This window comes from Vombatus ursinus, unplaced genomic scaffold (genome assembly GCF_900497805.2).
Source record: "Vombatus ursinus unplaced genomic scaffold, bare-nosed wombat genome assembly UNPS02014779.1, whole genome shotgun sequence".
NCBI lineage: Eukaryota > Metazoa > Chordata > Mammalia > Diprotodontia > Vombatidae > Vombatus > Vombatus ursinus.
In genome coordinates this window covers 53343216-53369398 of record NW_020954557.1, presented here as the reverse complement: position 1 = coordinate 53369398, position 26183 = coordinate 53343216, and the positions used below count along the sequence as shown (strand labels likewise).

The 26183-nt window shown below is 36.6% G+C and overlaps 1 protein-coding gene across 2 annotated transcripts in view; it reads right to left on the bottom strand.

Moving 5' to 3' along the window:
- Nucleotides 1–12102: 12102 nt before the first annotated feature.
- Nucleotides 12103–26183, bottom strand: part of GRB14 (growth factor receptor bound protein 14) — a 148662-nt gene continuing 134581 nt past the window's right edge. For both annotated transcript variants that reach the window (XM_027866106.1, XM_027866105.1), the window contains 6 exons: nucleotides 24583–24663; nucleotides 19469–19585; nucleotides 19303–19372; nucleotides 19086–19173; nucleotides 14544–14637; nucleotides 12103–12417 (listed from right to left, as the gene is read on the bottom strand). In XM_027866106.1, the coding sequence (XP_027721907.1) occupies nucleotides 12271–12417; nucleotides 14544–14637; nucleotides 19086–19173; nucleotides 19303–19372; nucleotides 19469–19585; nucleotides 24583–24663 (597 nt within the window). In that variant the 3' untranslated portion in view covers nucleotides 12103–12270. The remainder of the gene's footprint in view (nucleotides 12418–14543; nucleotides 14638–19085; nucleotides 19174–19302; nucleotides 19373–19468; nucleotides 19586–24582; nucleotides 24664–26183) is intronic.

Sequence of the window (26183 nt, the reverse complement as noted above, 5' to 3'; positions counted from 1 at the left end):
TATTTTATTTTTTTCCAATTACATGTAAAGATAGTTTTCAACACTTATTTTTGTAAGATTTTGAGTTTCAAATTCTTCTCCCTCCCTCCCTTTTCTCCTTCCGCCCCAAGACAGCAAGCAATCTGATATAGGTTATACATGTACAATCATATTAAACATATTTGCATGTTAGTCATATTGTGAAAGAATAATCAGAACAAAAGGGAAAAGTCTTGAGAAAGAAAAAAACAAAAACAGAAAGTGAAAATAGTATGCTTTGATCCACATTCAGACTCCACAGTTTTTCTCTGGATATGGATAGCATTTTCTATCATGAGTCTTTTGGAATTGTCTTAGCTCATTGTATCTCTAAGAAAAACTAAGTCTGTCATAGTTGATCATTGCATAGTGTTGTTGTTACTGTGTACAGTGTTCTCCTGGTTCTGCTCACTTCACTCAGCATCAGTTCATGTAAGTCTATCCAGGTTTTTCTGAAATCTGCTTACTCATCATTTCTTATAGAACAACAGTATTCCATTATATTTATATATCACAACTTGAAGAACTGCTGTTCTTGAGAGAGGTCAAGCTCTTTTCTTGAACTCTCTGGCTCTTTACCCACCCATCCACCTGACCCTGGATACTTTGGAAAACCAATTATAGCTTAGGTTTGGTTCATGTCTAGGGTATTCCCAGAAGTGGAGAGTAGAAAGGTACTCAGCATACGGTGTAAATACGGTGTTTAAAAAAAAGAGAGACTATAAAATTTAAGTATTATACTCTCCCAGATTTCATATGCTTATGAAAGAAACACAAAGCAGAAGAATCAGCCACCATTCTAAGATTCAGAATTTAGGCTTGCCTAGGCAAGATATGTGTCCTTTGACACATGCTTGCAACCATCATGTTGCCAGGGTAGAGGGGGACCACCCACTACAGAAAGTTACTTGCCACACATACCAGAGTGAGGAAAAAGAGAGCAAGTCACACTTCTTAAAAAATCTACTAAATGGGTGGTTCTTCCTAGGTAATCCTTTGCAAAGTCCCTTTGACACAATCTTCCCTCCTTTCAAACATCAACAAAGGTAGAAAAGTGAGAATGCAGCAGAGGAAATGGTTGGAGTGAGTGGAATTCATGATGAGGAAAAAGAACAGGTTTAGGAAGAATGAAGCAGAGGGAGAGATGTAAGAGTAGGACCTTATCGTCAGAGAGAAGGAATGTCAGAGCTTTGGATCATGGAGGTTGAAGACTAATGAGAAATAGTAACATTAAGTATATGATCATAATTCTCTATGGATGAGGTTGAGTGAAGTTGAAGATTATGGAATTTTAAGATATTAATGAACTGAGAGGACTAGACTTTTTTTTAAGGAACCTCATCTTTAATATTGAAATCCCCAAGTAAGAGAGGAGGGCTTAACAGAGAATGGCTATGAGACAGGTGTGGAACTCTTTGAGAAAGAAGAATGGGTTAAAAGGCTGGTAGATAACAATAATCAGGATCTGGAGGGGGTGATATATAGTAGATACTAATGGGTGTTGATTGAGCCAATCAATGAATCACCTCCCTCTCCACCTCCCACACTTAGTCTGATACCTCTATCAGGTGAAAACACATCTTGACTGATTCAATCACAGCTGTGAACTACTTGTGAACAAGGTTCAGACATCACCCCTCTCCCTTCTCCCCTCTCCTCTCTCTTTCATTTGCCTATAAGCATCTGAGGGTCTAGCAGGGGAAACAGAGGTGGAAAGAATCAGCAGCAAAGGAGTAACCAGCGAGAGAGCGAGAGAGAGCGCTGGATTGTGATAAAGTAAAGGATTTAGTGACCCTATAGACATCTCAGAAGAGAACACTTTGGTTAAAGCAAGGATTTGAACCCACATCCTCAAGGATTGAGGGAAGTTCCAAGTAAAGGTCTTCTCCTTTTATCAATCTTCCCTCTCTGTCTATTAACAGACATGGTAACATTTTCTGCTTGCTTCTTTCCCCAAATGTTACCAGTAATCTGAATTTTGCATCAATGACAGAGGCCTGGGGTGAGCTTGGGATAAATATAAATTTAAATTACAGCAGAGCTAAATATTAGGAATTTTCCTAATTAGGGGTTCTGAGCAACAGGGGATATATTCCTAATTTTTCATTTAATACAAATTCCCTCAAGCATCAGAGGAGGGAACCATGTGGGCCTGAGGGAGCAGCACCTAGGCTTAAAATGGACTAATTATTATAACAGGGTATGCCAGATTATATCTCCTGAGACAAAGAGAGTAGGAAAGAAAGGTCACCTGTATCCTCTCAAAGACACCCACATTCACTGATGTTACAGATGAATGAAGTGAATCTCAAAGGAAAGTAGTGGCAGTAGAGGGAGAGTCTGGGAGTGACAATGAGAAGGAAGGAGTTTGCCTATTCCTCCCTCCTTGGGGGGGTGGGGGGGGGGGGGGGGGTTTAAGAGTAGATATAATCAATGAGAGAAGCCATACCCAGTACAAAGAATGTGCTCAGGATACAGCATTTTCTCTTAGGAGCCAACTTTCTGTGAACCCCAGAAGATGGAAGAAGTATGAAATAAAGAGGTCAAACATCAAAGGCAGTTTGTTAACTGGAACAGGAATTACAGAAAGCAAGGGAGGACAGAATAGATTAGGGTCTCAAGACAGGTTTGAGTGAGGTGGATGGACATGAAAGAACAGTAAATAGGTACAGGGAAAGAACAGTTTGCCTAAAAAGCCTGAGACTCTGAATCACAGGGATTGAGAAGAGGAGGTAATTTGCTTGTGTGTGGTTTGTCCCTCGTTCTTGAGGAGGAACCTAACATCAGGGAAGTGATGAAATGACTCACAATTGAATTTGATTTGAGTAAGGAAGGACTGAGCAAAGTCACCAGCCTCACTTTCTCCTCCAGAGCCATCTGGGTCCAGTGGCCAGATATTGATCAGGATGACTGGAGATGGCCCAGGATGCAGTGGGAGACCTTGGTCTTTTTTAGCTAAGGTCTTTTCAAGTTCTCACTCTGAGTGAGGCAACACCCATTCAATGAACAGGCCTCTTTGAGGAGTGAGTCAATAAAAAATAATAATAAAAAAATAAAAAGAATTTAAAAAAAACACTCAAACTTTAATTTAAAAAAAAAAATCAAACTAGGAGGGGAAGACCCTCAGGGTTGCTGGCCAAAAGAGAAACAGTTACTATTTACATTCACTCTGAGACAGGAGGGCCCGAAAAATAACCACTAAGTGGAACTTGAGCAGGGCAACGAAGCAAGGACCTATTGTTGTCTAATCAATGAGATGCAGAGTGAATTGGGTTTGAGGCCTGGTCTATGAAAAAGAAATCTATCCATTCAACCCCAACTAGATAGGTTTTGGCCTTCAAAATTTACCTTCCTTTGGACAGAACATCCTCAGGTAAGGGCATGATAAGATAAGAGGTAATTTGCTAGCCATAGGATAGCTGATGACTTTAATCTTCCTAGAAACCTCTCACCGCAACCACTCTACCTCAGTAATAATGGAAGGCTGTAGTATATATTTTCTCCTATGGCTACAGGCCTAGTGTCTGAGGCCTGATGGTTATAGAGACTCAAGGTCAGTCAGTCAATAAACATTTATTAAGGGCCTACTAAATGCCAAGTTATAAGGATACATAGGAAGATGAAAGGCAGTCCCTACCCCTAAGGAACTCACAATTTAATGAAGGAGACAACACGCAAATAACTATGTATATACAGTATAAATTGGAAATAATTAACAAAGGGAAGGCACTAGAATTAAGAGGGATTGGGAAAAACCAATAAAGTCAATAAAGGTGCTGGTGATTTTCTGACCCTTCCCAATAAACTTATGACTCACCCTTCCTGGAAATTCCTTTCTTGTGAGGGAATAACTGCGATCTATAACCCTCATCACAGAGAGGGGGTGCTAGGCCTGATAGCACAGGGGAGGCACACATTGAGCCAGTCAGTGTAGTGTGTGTGCTTCTAAGAGCATCACAGACCAGTTATCATTGTTGAATCTTGGGTGGCTGAAATGATCCTTCCATAGGCAGAAGAGGCAGCATGACATAGCAGATAGAGAACTGGCTACAAAGCCTGAACAGCTGGGTTCAAGTGCCCCTTCAGACTGGCAATGTGATCCTGGTTAGGTAAGACCTCTCAGAGTTACACGAAATTCTCTAAGATTGTAATTTACCCACTTGGATTGGTAGAGCTAGTTTAATCAACCATGAATTGCCTATCTCTGGAAATAATGGTAACTCAGCCCCAGGCTCCACTTCAATACACACAGCTAGTTACATTCTTTTATACTTTTATGCCAGCCCTATATAATTTCAATAATAGTTTTCATAGTACATTATAATTACATGGTATTTCCTCTCAAAGTCTCTGAGTTAAGTAGGGTACTGTTGAGGTTTAGGGCACTGAGACCCCAAAATCACAACACATGGGTCCTGCCTGAAAGAATTTGACCCAAGCCTTCTTTCAGCCAACAACAAGGTTTATTAAAGATCTGCCATATTAGCCAGACTCTTAAGGAATCTGAGCACCTGTGAGCTATTGGCTAGATTGTAAGAATCTGAGCACCTTAATAGAGAGGAAATGGACCTTGTATACAGAAAGACTGTGGGAGGGATCTAGGAGTGGCCAAGTAGTTTGAGTAGAGTGGTCTAAGGAGCATCTGGATGGAAGTGGCCAATAAACCGAGGTGAACAGAAGGTCAAGGGAGAATGGAGTTTAGGATTAAAGGTGGGAAATGGCTGGGGGCCATAGGGAGGTAAAACAATGGAGGGCTAGGCTAGGTCAAGGAGAACAGAGAATTGGGAGATTGGGAGTAGCCACAATGAAAGGCCACTTGATGGGATTATAGCCTCAAGTGAACACCAGAGATTTGGCCTTGCGGGAAAGCCCAGGGTTTTTCCTTTCTGGGTCCAGATCCCAACCCCATCAATCCTGTTAAAATGCTATCTCTCCCATGAACCTGATCCCCACAATTACAAATAATCTTTTCTTCCTCAGAACTTTATTTTATTTAGATCCTCTTAGGCACTTTTAGAAAATTATTTATATCCCTGTATTACCCCATTTAATACATTTCCCGTCCTTGAAAGAAAGGGACATTTCTTATTCATCTTTTTTTTTTTCATTAGTATCTAGTATTTAGCAAATACTGGATCCTCAATAAACACTTATTTGCCGTTAAATTTGTAAATAAGTGACAATTGTACCATCAAAAAATGACCAAACAAAAAAGTTCTTAACATACAGCAATAAAAACTTCTGGTAAAATCCTCAGTGGCCTCCTATTGCCTCGAGGATAAAATACAAAATCTTTGGCATGTGGTTTAGAGTCTTTCATAATCTAGCCCCTACCTACCCCTCCCCCACTGATTCATACTACTCTGCACACATTTTTTCTTCTAGTCTAACTGATGTACAGTTTACTCCCTGAGTGTGACATTTCATCTTCTGTCTGAACCTTTAGGTAAGTGGTTCCCCTATGTCTGGAAGATACTGTCTGCTCAACTGTACCTCTAAGAATTCTAAGCTTCCTTCAAAGCACATCAGATACCACCTCCTACAAGAGACTTTACCTAACCCTCTCAGCTGTTAGTGGTCTCTCCCTCTTCAAATCATGTTGAATTATTTTCCATATATTGTATGTTTACATAACTATGGACATATTATCTCCCCAGTAGAATGTTAAGTAGCCAAATGCTGTTTCATTTGTCTTTATAGCCCCAAAATGCCCTACACATTTGTTGTTGTTGCCAAGAAAACTCCAAATGGGAATACAACTGAAACAACTGAACAACAGCATCCCCAAAGTGCCCTACACATTTGTTGTTGTTGCCAAGAAAACTCCAAATGCGGACACAACTGAAACAACTCAACAACAACAACATCCCCAGTGTGCCCTAATAATTTTTTGTTGTTGCCAAGAAATCCCCAAATGGGGACGTAACTGAAATGACTGCACAACAACAACATCCCCAAAGTGCTCTACACATAGTAGGTACTTAATGTTTTTTTTTTTTTAAATAACCAATCAATAACTTTGCTAAACAAAGCATTGGGTATTTTCTGTTTTTATGCCATATAATGCCATGCCACATCATTAGGAACTGCCTGGCAACTGTGGTCAAAGAATGAAAATTGACATGAGAATTTTAAGAAGCAAAAAGGAGGAGAAGCACAATCATGTTCTTGGTCAGTAGTACCAATGTGGAAAAGGAAACACTTGAAATATTCTAACAGAAGCCAATTGCTGACGGTTAGAAAATCCTTAAGGAAAGATTACAAACTACACTCAGGAAAGAAAACCACATAGGAAAATGTTCCAAATCATCCCACAAATAATTGGGTAGATAACTACTAGACAGCTAAATTTAACTTTTTATTAGGTGAGAAGCCAAGAAATAACTTTTAGAAAAGATATTATATTGGATAACTTAATTGCTATTACAACAAGTCTTATTGTGGCCTTTCTTAACTGAATAGAAAAGTCTCTGATTTCTCCAGCTTTGTTAAGCTAGGGGCCATTCATATTGTGCACAAATACAAATCTGAAGCTAGTATTGAAACAAAATCCATTAAAATCTGTTCTTTGTTACCATTATCCAGGTGCTCCTCTCATGAAAAAGGGTTGACTTTCTGCTTCTCAATTGTGTAACTACAGGCTCCTAGAAGACAAATTCCATCAAATACTTTGCCTTATATATTACCTGAAATGTGCCCTATTCTATATGCATACAGAGCTGAAGATAGTTTTTTTTTTTTTTTTTAATATCTACCATACCTTTTCATCAGTCCTTCAGTCATGGCATCTCTCAAGAATAAAACTCTCATCAAATGGAGAAATTTTATAACTTGTTTTCCAATATTATGATACTCTTGTCTCTTCTATCCTGAAGAGTAAGGAGCATGAAAAAAAGTTCTGTAAGTTGGTACAAATGAAAGCTGCCACAAACTTCACCATATAGTAGTAGTATATTGGAGATTTTAGACATATATTAAGGCAATTTCGTTCTTTCACTTACTTATTTACCCTACATTTAGTAAGCACCAACTACTTGCAAAGCACTATCCAAGTTGTTGCTGAAGGTGCAAAATTTGTATAAAGAATAGCTTACCACCCTTCTCTGCCTATATACACACATACACACACACTCTTAGTAACTTAGTCATTAGTAACTTCAGGGAATAAAATCAAGCAGATTTGCCACTCAGATACATCTTACACATGCTATATATTGATGGAGTCATGCTATTTAGTGACTACTATTTATTGTTAATTGACCAACACTCACTTATTGAGTGGCTGAATTATGCAAGTTCCTATAATGAAAACAAAAGTACAGTTATCCCTTCCACATCATGACTTTCCCCATCACAGTTCTGACATATTGCCACTAAGCATAAGAAATTAAATTGGCATTTTTGGGGAGTTTTGGGGAAACCAAAGGCAAGACAGAAAAAGTTTAGAAAACTCAGAAATGCATAAAATATATGTATAGCATTGTATAATATCAACATATTTTATCTTTTAATACAGTAAACACCCCATAAGAGAAAAAGAAAAAATTCAGACCTCTCTGGTATGAAGGCAGGGCCAAAAAATTTTACAAGGATTTTCCCGATTGCCAGGGCACCATGCCCCTAACCCCTAGATGTGGAAAGGATAACTGCGAGACCTCTACTTTTAAAGAGCCTACAGCACAGTTAATGAGAACAAGCTCTCACATTTAAAATACTACTAAATATAAAACATGTACATCCTAGAGTATGTGATAGAGAAGAATTGTTCACACATTTAAGGAATTCAGAGGAGTGAGATCTCAATGAGAAGTGGAATAATAACCATTGGTTTTAGGGAGAAGGAAGGAAACAAGTATTTAATAAACATTTACTATGTTCCAGGCATTGTGCTAAGTAGTGAGAATACAAATACAAGCAAAAATATAGTCCTGGCCCTCAAAGAGCTTACACTGGGGAAGACAATACACAAAAGGGAGCTGCAAAGCTAGGGGAAGGGGGAGTGTGATCCTATGAAGAAGGCATCGTCCATGGGAACATGGTTTTGAAGTCCAGAAGCCAGGAACAAGGTAGGGAAAAGAATGAAATCCAGCCCAAGACCCTCCACAAAATGGAGGTTCCAGGAAGAACTCACCACTGTAAAGATGTGGGCCTTACTGACAGATGTTCCAGCTTGAGAAGGCCCCAGGCAGAGAAGTTTCAATGTTCTGGGTCAAGGAGGTCCCAGGTACTAAGGGAAGTTCCCAGTTTGGGTCTGTGTCCAGCTCCAAATTATTGGATTTTACCCTCTTTTACTTAATTATTTTGCTTTCTTGTGTAACAAGACCTCTGTATCTGGACTACATGTTCTTGAATAGGAGAGTGAGAACACAAAAGCAGCATTTAAGGAAGATTAATCAAAAGAAGATGTTTGGGATAACGCTATACAATAATGTGAACATTGTAAAGTTGTAGTTCAGATATTTAAAGAATTCAAAGACTACACAATTTCTACACTCCAAAAATTCATAATCTAAATGGAACATTGACAATTTATGATTGTTTATTTAAAAAAAGAAAGGGATAAAAGGGAATGAAAAATAGGGAAATTTTGATGCACTTTTAAATAAATTTTAGTTTTCTTCCCAATTCACTTGACTACTTCCCAATTCACTATTTATCTTATATAAAAATTAATAATTCCTTCTTAGTGTTGTCTTCCTGAAGAGTAAGATTATTAAAACAACTTGATATTTAAAAAATTATTTTTAAAAATTTTCTCCTCTGAAAGAATGCAGTGTCAACTATAATGAGATATATGATCAAAGAAAGGCCTATTATGAAAATCTGTCCAAATTTGGCAATTATCTAAATGGTAGAGGGTAGCAGAGAAATGAATAATCAAATATGACAAATAATCTAAAAACATTTTTTTATCCTGTCCACCCTACCTAATCAGTTTTATTTCCTGAAACGCTTCAATAGTCACTGCCTTTGAATGTAGGCCTCTCTAATATTCTGATCATCTGCAAGTAAATAAACAAACCACACTGTAAAGATCTAAAAATAAAGCAGAAATGAGAAGGCTGTCTAGTTTCTCTTTCTCAACCTTCCTCCTCAATCTTCCTTGCAAGTCACTCCATGACCAAAGTAAGCAACTACCTACAAAACTCAGTCTCAACAGCAATCTCATTCCAAAGCAATGTGTAATGAAGAATAAGTTATAGTCGCCAAATATCAAAGACACTGACAAACTGGTCATCCAGGACCAATTTTTAAAATTACACCTACTGACGGTGCCAACTTGAACAAGGGACAAAGTTACTAGTTTCATTACAGGTTGAGCTGAGCCCACACAGGGCCACCTTTATAAACTGAAACACTGCCGTTTTTACAGGAAGTGTTTGTTCATTCTCATTCTCTGTGTGTGTGTGTGTGTGTGTGTGTGTGTGTGTGTCCCTCTCTCTCTCCTGGCTCCCATCCCCTCCCCTCTCCTCTCCATATTTTTCCATTTATATGTTCCATATTCTCTTCAAGTTCCATTCTACCACTCAGTGTTTGAAGAGAAAATGGTGGAGTTGTGGACAGATGATTGTCTTGGGAGTCAGGAAAATTTGGGTTCAAGTTCTGACTCTGATATGTAGCAGTTGTAGTTTGGACAAGTCACTTCCCATTCCCCAGGCAAATTTCTATAAATTTCATTTCCAGGGAGCTGATGATCTGCCACCAGTGTAAGGAGTTTACACAATCATGCCTACAATGCACCTAAGTTCATTCATAAAGTTTGTCACTTTATGTCTATTTCAGTTGTATGGCATAAACTCAGCAAAGTCAAGAAATTGTGCATAATTTTCTCAGAAAACCTGAAATGTAAATGTTCACGTTAAAGTATGTCACTTTTAAGAGGCTTAACCTACCACTTCAGATAGCTTGCCTCACACAAAGCTGACACTATGTTGTTCAGGCATTTTAGTCACGTTCAATCAAAGATACTGAAGGAGTTCGCCATTTCCTTCTCCAGCTCAGTTTACAGATGACGAAAATGAGGCAAACAGGGTTAAGTGATTTGCCCAGGACCACATAGCTAGGAAGTATCTGAAGCTGGATTTGAACTCATGAAGATGACTCTTCCTGATTCCAAGCCCAGTACTCTATCTAGTTGCTCATGACACAATGTAGGCATCATCAAAAGATAACATGTGATTTTCATATGGGGAAACTGAGTATTAACATATAAATGTGAATATTCTTCTGGGGTAGGGGGGAGAAAAGGGAGGGAAAGAAGAAAAGAGGAGAAATAGGAGAGAGGAGAGGAAAAGAAGAGGGAAAGACAAGTAATCTAAGGATTTGTTCACATAACTGTAACCAAAATTTGTATTTTAAAAAAATAATAATGATTCTTTGCAGTATTCCCTAAATGTTAATAGCATTTCATTTACATCTTAAATGGTAGTCAATAAAAATAGCATTTAATCTTTTTAAAATAAAATTATATATGCTGGAAAGATAAAAGTTTTCTTCTTGTTATAATGTTATCAAAAGGGTGGTTTTTTTTCAGAATTTCAACATTTTGCAGATATCTCAGATGAAATGTTCAGCTTATTAGGCATGAGTATTTGAGAACTTCTCAAGGACCCTTACCTCAATCTGTTTACAGAGAGAAAATGGGCCAGGGTCTGTCAGTCAGTCAGTCAATCAATCAATGAGCTTTTATTACTGGCCTAAGTGCTGAAGTAGTCTCGGGTTTCTTAAGTTGTTTCTGATGATATTACCACAGTAACAAGGCATGTAAATTTCATGGCAGAGTAAGGGAAGAAGAGTGGTTTACTCCTTAGCTGCAATTGTTCTGGTAAGGGGGCATTTATATACTTGGCAAAAACTATACTAATAGTTTAATCATGCAACTTTTATTCATAATGACTTGAGTTGGTGATTACCATACTGAATAGCATATCCTAGGAAAATGTTAAGTATAGTTTATGAGCTACCAGAAAATATGTGCATGATAATACAAATGGAAACCAGCCCAGCATCAGCTTTGGTTGGTTAGTTGGTTGGTTTTTTAGTAGGTCCAGCCAAACATTATAGAATCAACACAAAAATGAAATGGGCAACTAACTTATATGCTACCATCTCAATAACAATCAAGCACAGGGGTGGGGAACCTGCAGCCTCAAGGACACATGTGGCCCTCTAAGTTCTCAAGCACTGCCCTTTGACTGAATCTCTTGTTTTGTGAAGTTTGGATTCAGTCAAAGAGCCACATCTGAGGACCTAGAGGGCCATATATGGCCCCAAGGCTGCAGGTTCCCCACCCCTGGGCCAGATTTAAACACCAGCAGACTGAATTATTTAATATTGTTTACCTGGCATAAATCAGTGTATAATACTCCATTTTTAAGACATTTTGCAGAATATCGAGAGATCTGAATTACACAAAAAAGCCAAAAAGTTAGGCTAAAATAATAGTATTATTGAGATTTACATATGGTATGCAGCATATCTTCATTGATAAGCATATTGTTCTACACTGATTTGTTTAGAGACTAGGGTTTCCCCTATCTCATTTCCAGGCCGGGAGGGCAGCAGCTTGATCCCACTACTGACTGTCATGGAACCTCTGACCTTCCCCTTTTCTAATCTGAACCAGGTTACCTTTCAATACCCTCTCCTTCCTCCCCTATCCACTGGGGCTCACTACCTTGGTGCCAGTCTTAGCATGGGCACCCAATTGGCTTGGTCCAATGCAGTTCAAAACACTGGAGCTCAAGGGATCTGCCAGCTTCAGCCTTCCCAGAAGCAGGGACTGACTATGGGCACGCACCAGCATTCCTAGACATACCATACATTGTGAGTCACCCAAAAGAAGACACCACAGAAGTGAAGAACTGAGACAACAAACAATTCACTTTGAGCTCAAGGAATTTCTTTTATTATATTCATATGTAAGAGAGCAGCAACATTATTAGAGTAAATAAACCCAAAAGTGTTTAAAAGATTCCTGTTTAAAGGAAGGATTACAGAACTATAACACTATACCAGAACACACAAAAATAAGTTTTTAATGTTTAATTTAGACTAAAATGTATTTTAAAATATTGAATTCAATGCAAATTGAAGGTGGCCTCTAATTTATGATTCAGACTATTCTTTGTAGTTTATCGATGAACTGTCTACTCTTCTCACCAATGGCAGCTTTTCCACAACACATGGACTTTAAGAAATCATTCTGAAATTCCTTTCTCTCCATTCTTTGTGGGGTGACTTCCATTTTAGTTAAAGAGCAATCCGAGAACAATAATGTTTTAACTTGCAAGGAAGTACACCCTTATTGAGCTGGTAGAACTCCACTAATTGTATGAGATCAGTAAATCTTGTGTGACCATCATCCAGGGTATGAAACATTTCACCATCATCTTCTAGCTGCAAGGGGAATGATAAACTGCTTAATGGTGGCAAAAATGAAAATGCCTTAGATCAACAACAGCCTACAGAATATCATATTTTCCCCGTGAGAGTTTAGGGATCAAACTTATGTCCCAACAGAAACAAAGCAACTTTGGAAGTAGGACTGAGGAAGCTTTCACTTCCAAGCTTTAATATCATTGACATTCTCAAGTTAAGTATTTCTACTGTACAATGTAGCTCTGTGCCCCCTCCCCAATATCCGCTAATTAACCTGATAAGATTTACCTAGATGTTTTAACAATACAGTAGGCCTTATTACTTTGCCAAAGTAAACAAAAGGTTGTGATTGACTATATCTTATAGAAAACACATTTCCAAGCTTAAGTTTTCTCTCTTAACTTCCAATCTCTTAACTTCTTAACTGTGTATTCAATATAAATATTCAGACAGCTTGCATCATTAAATTAATTTTAAAGCAATGAAATATCAACCTAATAGAACATCTTTTTTTTTTTTTTTGCATTAAACTCATTGGCATTAACGAGTTGACCCTTGCAGGAAAATACTGATCATATAATCAAGAAAGTAGGAAAGCACAATTTATATGCTCCAGATCATTCTGAAAAGAGGAAAATTCAGGAGTAATGCAAGCATCAAGCTATAATGCCTACTAAATGGAGAAATATTCTTCCTGGAAGTTTTAATGTCCTTGATTGAGAGCAGAGGGCATTTCTAACCCCCTCCCTGGAGCTCACCCCTATCACTGGACAGCATCCTGCCCTCAAAGATGAAGAAAAAAATAAGTTGTCTTATAAGTAGTAGTAGCAGCAGTAGCAGTAGTAGTAGTAGCAGTAGTAGTAGTAGTAGTAGTAGTCTGACATAGGAAATTAAAATCATGTGGGTACAGGAAGTACCTAAGTCATTATTTCATATACCTGTATAATAGTTCATAGGACATTAAATACAAAAAAAAAGGGCATTGACTTGTTTCTGTATGAACCACCACCCCAAAAAAAGATGAAAATAAGATTATAACAACAATAATAAACGCAAAGAAATAATGAAGACTGTGCTACATCCTCACTGTCTGTAAAAATTTAGTATCTATCAAATATTTAGCATGACATGACCTGATAGCTAGAATTATACATCATAAATGCATGATCTTCCTTGAAGTGATATAGGACAAGTCCCCACATTAGAAATATAAGTATCATGTAGAATTCAACCAATAAATTGTAATGGAACCAGACCGTTATCACAGACTGACCATTTCCCACAACTCCCTGGGCAGAACACTGATTCATAAAAAGTTAAAAAAAACCAAAAAACATTTTACTCATAATCCAAGCTACACCAAATGAAAAGCTTTCAAAGTATAGAGACTTGGCTGAGGAGCTGAAGATCAAGTGAGAACAATTAGAAGTAATATGTCATTCCTAATATTCTGCTTGCTACTGCATTAGTACCAAAGATGCTCTGAGCAAGCCTACAGAGGATGAGTTTACATCCCAAGTCTTTTATTCAACTATAAAAATCAAGGTTTTTAAAATCTACCTGAGTAAGTCCATGGCACTTTGATTATAAAGAAGTAATAAACAGCAGGATAGCAACTTGCCTGAGGATTATTTCTGTCTGAATCCAATTAAAAAAAGATGAGAATGATAAAATCATCATCAGAGTAATAATACTTTATTCAAAAAAAGTAGTTTAGAAATTGACCTGAACTCAGAAAACGTATGTGTCAACACTTCCCCAAAGTTTCACAATATTTCCTTGCAAAGTCGTAAAGCAGGGCATTTAGGAGAACTGAAGAGACCAAAGCTGTAACATGATGGTTTCACAGAGAAAGAACTAAATAAAATTCAGAAGAAGGTTTCTTTACAGTGGTCTTGTAACAATAGGTGGCAGGGAATACAACATTGCTAAATCAATTTTATACAACTGAAGGAAATTCAATTTTTCAAACATTTTCTCTATTCTTTCTATTAATTTAGACCTAAAAGATATTTGTGCCAAGCATAGCTCCAGTCAAAACAAAAGCTTCCAAACAACATTTAAGAAAAGAATAAAAAGTTTCCCAAAATTGTACTCATCAAGACAATTCCCAATACAAGCATGTTCAATGATAAATTACTTACTGGTATAATTTGAAAATGCTTTATCTTTTGTCCATGGCTCAATGAAAGTACAAAGGTTTTGGGGTTGCTTTGGCTGTCCCGTACCAAGAAAACTCTAAGGAGAAACAAGGCAGTTCAGTTTGTTTCTGAGGAATGCACGGATTTCAAAGAAATAGAAAGCCAAACACAGAAGTAAATGTGTCAATTATGTCTGAATGCCATAAACCCATTCATATATACCTTTCATGTGAATTTCAATGGTATGAAATAAACTCAGCAAGGTCAAAAAATTTTGTGCAATTTTTCTCAGAAAATCTGAACTACAACTGTTATCTAAGTTAAAGTATGTCATTTTTAACAGGTTTCTGATAGCTTTCCCCCAAAAAATAAAATGCTTTGTAAGCATCAACAACTCGGAACATGTGGTTTTCATATGGGGAAATTGAGTATTGACATCTAAGTGTGAATACTCTATTAACTAGAAGAAATGACATCGGTATCCTATTACTTTACCTCACAAGTCATGTCAAGCCCTGAAAAAGAAAAATTCCCACCTGGAAAGAGACCTTAACTACTTTTTTAACTTTGGTATGCTGTTTGCTATCTCTTTCTTCTTCTTCTTCTTTTTTTTTTAGTCTGGTTGCTAATGTTACAGTCATATTATACAACGAGAACAGTAAGAAAGGAATAGACTAAATGCCATAATCCTGAAATGATTTTTGTTTAGATAAGAGCAGAAAATTTAATAAAATGGGAAAAATACAAGGACCATAAAGACAATAAAAAAATTGTAAAACAAAACAAAATTTAACCTTGAAAAATGAGGCAAAAAAAATCTGATATATCAAGCTACAAAACAAGACATGGCCTAATGGCCTGAAATAAAAATGCTGCCAGACATGGATCCTTATTTACTGGCAAGACAGCATAAAACCAGTGTTGTATTAATTGCTGGCAAACAGCCTGTTTTCAACAAACCCCACTGGCAAATCCTATGCTACTTCCCCTGGTGCTTAGTTAGAAACGCATTTAGATTTGAGCTTCCAATGATAGTCCCATTTCATTTGTGTTAGTGTGAAATTCCAGACATTACATCATTGGCAGATAGGACAAAAGTGAATTTTATTGGTAAATCAAGTTGTAAATCTTTTTTCTCTCCTAAGTAGAACACCACCACCACCTAGTGGACCAATTATTTCCAGGGTGATGCAGAAGAAAGCTAACTAAACAAAGGTATATTCTTTGTATATTCTTGTAATATCAAAATTACATAAGACTGAATGTGGATGAAAAATAATGTAGAAATCCTCCCCAAATCACCTTAGCCTTTTTTAAAAGTCCTATGTGCTTTCTGCTCCCATTATGTTGTAACTCAGGTGGTCTTTCAAATATAATATTAATCTCTAATAAAGTGTCATACCTCACATCTACATAATGCTATGAGGTTAACAAAGCAATTTCCTCATGATAACCCTATGAGGTTGCCTAGCACATAGTAGGTACCCAGTAAGTGCTTGTTGATCAATTGCTATTTGCAAATCTTAAATATTTTTTCCATTTTCAAAAAAAATACTTGTGATAATCCCGTGCATAAAAATCTTATTTACCTAGATATCAGTATGAAGTCCCCACAAAATCTTCTATTGAAATTAAAATGTCTTTGACATTAAATCACCAGTATCACTTGGCTAAAAATGTTTTCTTATTAATTATATGCAAGCTATAATAAGTCCTCATTTAGAATAACTAAAAGTATAAAACAGAACTAATGAAAATTTCTGAAATATTCAATATTTTAAGAAAAATAGAGTTCTCTAACAAGATTTAAGCAGTTTGAGAACAGGAGACCAGCTATGTTATATTTTGCATCCCCCACAATATCTAACACAACATCCATCTAGTGTTTTCCAATTGTCAATCTTTTTATTAGTTTGCAAAACTCTTACTGTGACATTCTTATTCTTGAAACCTATATTTCTTTCTTTCTTTCTTTTTTTTTTTTTGGCTAGGCAATGGGGTTAAGTGACTTGCCCAAGGTCACACAGCTACTAAGTGTCAAGTGTCTGAGGCAGATTTGAACTCAGGTCCTCCTGACTCTAGGGTTGGTGCTCTATCCACTGTGCCATCTAGCTTCCCCAAAACCTACATTTCAATATTTAAGTTTTTAAAATTTATTCTCCGGCTTACTTGTTCCTAGACTTTTCCTTCTGAGCTGTCACCTAGAAGTGAGTGTTCCACACGGTTGTTCCCTAAACCCTCTCCCTTCTCCCCCTCTCTCTCAGTAACCTTATTAGCTTCTGTGGATTTAGTCGTCAATGCAGATAACTCCCAGACTTATTTAAGCTTCAATGCTGCATCATCAACAGTATATTGGATATTTCAAATGGAATATTCTGGGGAAATATTAAACTCAACGTGTCCAAAAACGAATGTATTATCTTGCCCCCTAAATCTCCTCTCTTCCAATTCACCTTCTCTCAAAGGCATCACCATCATTCCAGGGTCTCGGGCTTGTAACTTCAGGCTTGTATCCTCAATTCCTCCCTCTGTTTCACCTGGAATATCCAATCAGTTGCCAGATCTTATTGTTTCTACCTTCACAACATTTCTTGCTTCCGATTCTTTTCCGTGAGCATAGCTGCCACCTTAGTTCAGCTCTCACCACTCTTTGCCTACATTATTTTAACAGTCTCCTAATTGGTCTCTCTGCCTCAAATTTTCCCCATTCCAGTCCATCCCACAAGGCTGCCAAAATAATTTTCCTTAAGCAAAGATCTAACCATTTGTGATTCTTACACAACCAATTCATTTGTCTTCCTCTTGCTTACAGAATAAAATGTAAACTTTTCAAATCAGCTTTTAAAGAGCTACATAAACTGGGCCTACCAAACCTATCTTTCTAACCTTAATGGACCTGAGTCCCCATCTTAAACTTTGTCATCCAGCCCAACTGGACTTCTCTCTGTTCCTCACACACAACATTCAATCTCTCATCTCCATGCTTTTGCATTGGACATTCTCCATGCCTAGCTCAGAGTGCACCACCTCCTTACATCTGCTTCACTGTCTCTCTTCTTAAGAAACTGCTCAAGTATCATCTTCTGAATGAAGCCTTGCCTTCTTCCCCCACCACACACCATATCTTATCTCCCTCTCTCTATATAGACACATGAATGGATATGTATATATATGCAAAAATATTTGCTTTATAAATAGGCTATACATATTTTTATATGTACTTAGGCCCCAAGTTGGAGTTGTTTCATTCTTTGGCCCCCAGGGCCTCCAGCGTGCCAGGTCCATAATAGGTGCTTCAATAAACGCTTGCTTTATTGATTTGATAGTAGGAAATCTTACCAGTCTGCAGACAGTTTTGGTTGGTAAACCCAGTAAATTTTATATATTCTTCAATTGTTTGGCTACCTTTATTAGAGTATTGAAATTAAGATGAAAGGGATGAGTAAGAAAACAATTGGCCTTGTGGGAATTCAGATAACACTACAACATCATCATAACTAAATAAGTTCTATGTTTAAACTCCCATAAAGAAACTGCATCATAGCAAGGCAAACTTTGTCCATAAAGCACCTTTTGGTACTTTAGAACATAAAACTTTTTTTTTAATTTGACTAAAGGAAAAGTAAAGGTCTTATAACGTTCTTTGAGTTTATTTGGTTCATCAAAGCACCAAAGAAAATGTAGGAGTATAACTGTAAACACCGACCCCAAATCACACATAACATTTCTCATAATCTCTACCAATTAGGAATATAAATGAGCTAGAGAAGATTAAAAGCTAACAGTAAAAATAAGCAGAAACAGAATAAAAAAATAAAAAGGATACAATCAAAAATAAAAAACTAAGGGGGCAGCTAGGTGGTGCAGTGGATAGAGGTCCGGCCCTGGATTCAGGAGGACTTGAGTTCAAATCTGGCTTCAGACACATAACACTTACTAGCTGTGTGACCCTGGGCAAGTCACTTAACCCCATTGCCTAGTAAATAAAAAAAAATAAAATAAAAATAGAAAATAAGCAGAAACAGGAAAGAGCATTTAATTTGTTCAGACAAGTTCCTCCTCTTCCCTTTCCCTCTCTGGGCAGGTGTTGGAATAGGGGACAATTATTCCTTTTTCCAAAAAAGCTACCTGAAAACTGTAATTAGCAGGAATAAATCTGAGGAGGAAATATGTACACACTAACATAGCAAATTAGTTGTATGCTTAAATCAAAACATGTTTGTTGTTGTCATTTTTTCCCCAGCCACCACTGCCAACTTAACTAGCACCCAAAAAGCAAGCTCTATTTTTTTCAATAATTAACATCTGTGACCAACAATAAACTTTTTCAAATTGGCACAGAGTGGGAAATGTAAGTGATGGCTGAGGAATCAGCTGAGGAGAATCTTCCTCATTTATTTTTGCCTTCATCTGTTTTGTTCCTTGTGACAATGAAAAGGCCAGTTACAGACTGTGGGAGGAGCAATGAACAGCCACACTCAATCCAGGGATGCGCTCTTGTCTCTGCACGTCCTAATGAAAGCAGCTGTTAGATGCCATACTTACCCATCTACAGGTCCTTGCTGAATGATCAATCGCTGGGCTTCATCCCTGGAAATTCTGTGATGAAACCATGGCTGTGCCCTATGAATGGCTGAAGAAATCACATGAATACATTTCAAGATTTCTCTCTTAAAATTACACAGTCAAGTGAAATTCCATCCTGAAAGTCAGCTGCACATTTACACAGGAATTCTATTTCCAGTAACATAAACAAACATACCTAAGTTTGTTGAGGAACTTTGAGAAGCAGTGGGACTACCATGTGTGTTCAGTCGCAAACATCCTTTTTTCTGAGCAGGGGAGAAGAAAAAACACTTCTCAGATTTTGAATGAAAAAAACAAAAATTATAAATAATCTTTTGAAAAAAAGTTTTTTTTTATTATACCCTCCATGCTAATCCTTCTTCAACAGCAACTGATAGGGCTTCGGTGGGATTTTCTATAACTCTGCTTTTATGGCCCGAGAAGTCCATTGCAACAAGAGAATTCTCTGAGATGCTTCTCTGGAAAAAAAATCACTTTTAAATATTAAAATATTTTTGGTAGGTTGTCCTCCAATATTGTTCTTCATTCTAGAGCATGATGATCCACTGAGAAATGGAGGCTGACAAACAAACTGAACCAAAAAACCTTCCAGGAAATTAAGAAGTTAAAACACCTTTTTAAAAAAATTATGAAGGTCCTAAAACAGGAAAAAAAAATATTTGTTTTAATTATTTTGAGTTGTTAGTACAGTAAGATTAACTTGATAGACTACAAAGATTAAAAACATACAATACAGAGTGAATCCATCTGTCAAATGAAGCAATACGACATGCTCACATTCTCATTCAGGGTTGAAAAAATATAACTCAGAAAGGAATAATCAATTCAATGGCCTTCAATAATCTTTTTAGTTCTTGCTGGCATGCGACAACATCTCTCTCATCCCTCTATTCGGCATTAAGAGACCCGTCTTGAGAGCTCTTACATTTATTGTTTTACCTCACAAAGTGAAAATTGTGTTTTATTAAGTTACAAGATGATTTACAGGACAATTTTAAATTTTCAGTTAAGATAGAAATCATAGAATAATTTTAAATTTTCAGTTAAGATAGAAATCATCTTGTAACTTTATAAAACACAATATTCACTTTGTGAGGTAGGACAAATAAACGTAAGAGCTATAAAGACAGGTCTCTTAATGCCGAACAGAGGGATGACAGAGACGTTGTCTCATGCCAGCAAGAACTAAAAAGACTTAAATGCCATCTTGATTTAATCCAACAACTTTCTTCATTTCTTTCCTTCAAAGTTGTGAACAGAAAACCCTGATTCCTAATTATTGATTTTTTGTAGTAGTAGTAAAGATTTGCCTCTCCAACAAACATTGAGTCAGTTGCCCGTAAACTAGCAAATTGTAAAAAAAAAAAAAAACCACATATATATAAAACACACATACATACACAAAAAACAAAACAAAACAAAACAAAACAAAAAAAAAAAAAACCCAGTCAGAAGAATCTCAATTCAGGCTACAATAGAGTTGAACACACTTTCTTTCCCTTCCCCACTCCCATCCCCCAAATAATGATAACCTTTCAAAAGGACATAAATAGAGTCTTTAACAGTTATTTCCCATCAGATAATAAGGAAGGGATAAAAATGAAGATCTAATGGTAAATTAGTTTCCTACCTGCATCTGGGGGACCCCATGGCTCAGTAAGGACTTTTTAGATCTGTCTTCTTGGATCCAGCCAGTCCTTGTTTCATGTAACAGATCACAGTCAAGTATGTGCTTGAATAAAAACACTTCCCACAAAAAACTTAGGACTTACTTTGTGCCACGTTATACTTCAGAGTCTATTATCATATTGTGATGTTCTCTTCAAACCAGGAGCACTCAACCATCTTTTTTATGGTTCATCTCTATTTCTAGAGATCCTGCATGCAATCTTCCATTTGTTAGAGGCTCCTTTATGTTATAACTGACAGCTGCTCTTTCCAGACAGATGCTGTCTCTGTAATCTTTATTTGCTGTCACACCTTAGTTTGCCCTTTTCACCCCGTGATCTTATGGGCACGGCTGTCGACCAGCCAGATGTACTTCTGCTTTGCTGACATTAATAAAACGCCTCCACCTGCCTCAAACACGTAGGTCTGAACTGAGTATCTAGCCTCCATCATAATGATAGCTTTATCCTTAGAATATCTCTATCTTCACATGCCAAGATGGGCTATGTAATCTAAAGTTCCTGATAACACAGAAATACTGTTAGGAAAGAAAAATAAACACAACCAGGTGTTTCTTTTTTTTTTTTTCTTGAGTACATAAGTCAGCAATGAAAAAAACAAGATCCTATACCTCTAATTACTTGACTGTAAGTGGGGTAAGCTAATGCAAAAATACAGAAAGTATCCATTTTCCTTGACATAATGGAAATAAAAAGTATGAAGAATTTACCTCTATTTAACACAGAAATGTGAGAAATAATCTGACTTAAACAGCTGCTTTCAGTTTGTTCACTCTACCATACAGGAAAGCAACAGTAAAAGCATTATTAGAATCTGTGAAGTTGAGTTAAAAATCTCCTTTTTCTAGCACTTTCTTCTGTGGAATGGGCAAAGTGCTCCCTGTAAAGAAGTCTGAATGTTTCTGAAGGCTCTGTTGCTTCACCAGGACCCATCCAGTTAATATCCTAAGCCATCAAGATATGATTTTTGCATTGGAATATCAACAAGATTTGGATTCCCTTTGTCTTTTCTAGGGCTAGTAAAGGACAAAAATATCATTATCACCTATTCCTACTTTTACCCCCATTGTGATACAGCTGGCTAGGGTCAGCAGGTCAGTTGACAGCAAGAAAAAGAAATTCTCCATGTTCATTCCTCAGCTGACATCCTCACATATATTTTATAAGCTATTAGTATGTCTCATTAGGAAGTTAGGTGGCATGATGGATAAAGTGAAGAATCTGAAGTCAGAAAGAACCAAGTTCAAATCCTGCCTCAGTCACTTACAAGCTTTGTGACTCTGGACAAGTTATTTAAAGTCTCTGTGCCTCATTTTCTTCATCTGTAAAATGGGGATTTAAATTATGTGTGATAATTATATATATTATCATTGTACTTACCTTCCAGGGTTGTTGTGAGGATAAAAATCAATATTTGTAAAGCACCTTGCAAACTTTAAAGAGCTATATAATGCTAGCTTTCATTACTATTGGTTTTGTTGTTGTCGTTGTTAAAAAAAAAAGTCCCTAAAGAGCATTCTGAAAGGGAATGAACAAAGCATTCATTTAAATATGCCACTGGGATTCTGTGTGAGCAAAAGGAATCACAGACTGTACCTTGATGTAAAAAGTTATTCTTAAGCACAGTTTTATAATAGTGTAGGATAGCAGTGTTACAGCTAAAATCAGGCCATCACAAATGTCTCTATATTTATCAAAACAGTGGCCCACCAACAGTGTATGCACAAATAAATGCCCTTGTTGTATTTATGATGAATCAGGGAGGCAGGGCCCAAACAGTTCATATACTACTCTTACATTTTCATTCAACTTTTTTTTTCTAGAAGGCAATCTGCATTTTAAGGGATCTGCAATCACTGTTTTCATAAATATATTATAGTGTTAGGTAATGAGCCAGGCACTAATAAATGAAAGGACTAGTTGTATAAAGGACCAATCTCATACCAGTCTTTTCACTCACAAATAAACCCATAAGATGGTCATCAGTTGTACTACCTCCAAATAAGAAGGGTGATAATATCATACCTGCATACTGTTACTGTTGCAAAAGTAATGTGGACAGATGGATAGTAGCATATTTTCTAAAAATTAAACAACTGCCCACCAAAAAAAAAATATCAAGGTGCTATCACATTGCTTGAACATCATAACTTTAGTTCTTTGAAAGAATGTGCAGCTACCAAAGGGAGATTTGGGGTTTTCTTTGTGTGTGTGTGTGTGTGTGTGTCTCTCTCTCTCTCTCACACACACACACACACACACACACACACACACATATCCACCTTTTAGGATTAGGTCTGCAATAACTACTGCTCTCAATGGATATGAGGTCTTATTGATATGAGTATTTCTTGCCAATAATACAGATTAATTCACTGATGCCTTCCCCACCCTATGCGACCACCATCCAGACCCATGCCCAAGTTCACCAAAGGGGTCTAGCCAACCTGATTCTTTACATTCTCTGGATATCACAAGAATATAATAACCCTCAAACTCACAAATCTATTTTTCATCATGCATAAATTCAAACACAAGGATAAGTGGTCAAGTTATTTGCAAAATGTTCATTTTAAAGTGGTCGCTTCTAGAAAATTCAACAAGATACGTAGCTCTTAGTTTGTGTTTTGTAGGCAGAACAATACAATGATGGAAACTCACTCTTCTGTAACTTAAAGTAACATCACTAACTGCTTTGGAGCTCTTTTCCTATATAGTCTATCAAGCTTTCTAATCAACTTTATTTCATGCCTCATTCCTAGAACTGAGCATTTCATCTGCTACATTACACATAGGGTAAATGTTCTTTCCTTGGGCACAGTCATGAAGAGAATATTGTAAATCCAAATGCAAATGCAGGTTTCAAAAATACAAGTTAACTTACTTGTAACACTAACATGGAAATCTAAATTCTAAATATATTTATCACTACGGGCTACCACCAAAATAGCACGCACATATTTAAAGTACAGGAATGTGTTTCTTGGATTCATATACAGGCAATTAATGTCAGATCTTGAGGAAAGGAAATCGTATTTGTATCGTAACACATTTTAAAGGACCCCACACTATAACGCATGCATCAACAAATGTCCTGGTTACATAAATGACGAATTAGGTAGAGAGGGCCCTATAGTTCATATACTACTCTGAAAGTACCATTTAATTTTTTGGTGGAAGGAGATCTGCACTTAAAGAGATCTGCATTCATTGTTTTTTAGTATATTATAGTGTTAGGTCATGAGCCAGGACCTGAATGTCATGTCTTACTCTTCTCAGGTCCAAACTACTGGCTAAATTTAAAAAAAAAAAAAAAAAACTTTCACAATCGCACAAATTCACTCATGAAATTAATATGATCAGCATTGTTGAGGAAAAGGTTCTACAATTTCTCTACTGAAAGCTTATTCCTAAAATAACTTTTCTTAAATACTGCAAGTCAATAATCATGTGACTCAAAAATATAGCTATAGTTTCAACAAAATTGTAAAGAACAAATGAGGCTTACCTGGAAGGGGATATATCAAGAAACACCATGTAAAAAATAAAACTATAAAAGTAAATTGCAAAGCATGACAAAACTCAAATGAAACAGATAATGAAGGGACTTTCATCACTTAAGATTTCTGTGATAAGTCTCGAGAAAAGAAAACAAAACATGCCAGTTCATTATTTCTTCCTAGTGAAGCAATAGAACTTAAAATACCAAACTGAACAACATCACATTAGAGTAAGGCACAAATTTAGTACACTGGTCCGGTACTTACCATAGGTGACATATTCTGAGAGCTGCAACCACTTCTCCCTGGACATGGATGCATATAATTCTGGTGCAGCTGCATCCCATACTGCAAAGAGAAATGAATATTTTCATCATTTTCATCTCATGAATTATAGACAAGAAACACCTCTCTCGTGTAAAAATAAGCTCCTCATATTTTACTTCTGACTTTATCACAACACTTTGGAATTGTACATGTTTAACTTAAAATAACTTCTGAAAATATTTTTTGAAAAATCAGAGGCTTTGCTAAAGAAAAAATTGGAAGTGAGTTGTGGTTTTAAAAAACAACACCTTAGAATGCTACCTAAAGGAAGTCATCATTTCTCTCCAAAATTCAAGTTTCCAAAGATCACAGAATATTATTTCTACATTACTTATTTAAACATCAAATAGGCTGCTATTTAGTGAAGTATGCTGCTTGCCAGTTGGGAAATTCATTTAAACAAATTACTGGATAACCAATTTTTTGCTTTAAATTTGCTACACAATTTGGTCTCATATTTCTTAAGATTCCACGTTTACAAAAAGCACAAAGGGAAGATTCTATTTTCCTAACAATGTATACTGTGAAGTAGTTGCATACAGTTGAATTTGCGCTAAAGTTATAATTATGTAAAAATATGGTAACTGGTTCCAGTCCAATGGAAATATGCAATGCAAATTCAAATAATGTGACCACTTCACAGGATTCATTATTTGTGCTAACTGGGACCTAGCTGTACCTTTAAAAGGTTCCTTCAGACAGAGAACCATAGGATTTTGAACAGTGAATCAAGGACCCTACTAGGTTATTTCACAAATTCTCACATAACTAAGACCCCTGAGGTCATGTCTTTATGTGTCATAGGCAATGTTTTAGAAAAATCAAATACTTTGGTGATGTCAACAATATTAAGTCACTTCTTTCATTTTTTGCTTAAATTTCCAAGAATTCAAAGTAGTAGGGAAGAGGCAAAAGCATATCACATTCAAGCATGAGAACAGCAACAACAACAAAAAAAAAATCCACAGGAACTACACGGCTGTGAGCAAAAAATGCTTACTTTCAACATTAATCTTTACATTATCCATGTTGTGGGTGTTAATACAGCAGACAGTCAAGCAGCAAAAAAACACTTAGAAAGTTAATCTAGAGCAGAAGTTCTTAACCTGGGGTCTGGGAACTTTACATATGTATTATATGCATATGCATGTATGTATGTGCCTATACTCACATATGTACATGTGTATATATGTATATGCATCTGTACTTATGTTTTCTATATTTAAATAACTGTTTTTCAACATAATTGGTTTCCTCTGTAATACTGTACACTTTATTTTGTGCATTTAAAACATTATTCTGAGAAGGGATTCACAGGTTTCACCAGAACACCAAAGGGATCCATGACACACACCAAAAAAAGAGTTAAAAATCCCTGATATAATTGCTATTAGGGTTTGAGATATGTGAAAAATGCAACTACTTTCCATAAACTTGTCCTTGAGTAGTTATCTCCTGAAATTGGGAGCTATTCCTTTAGGCTTATTCTACTTTGTACATGAAACATCAATGGGACAAGATTTCTCTCTGGCTCCCTGATA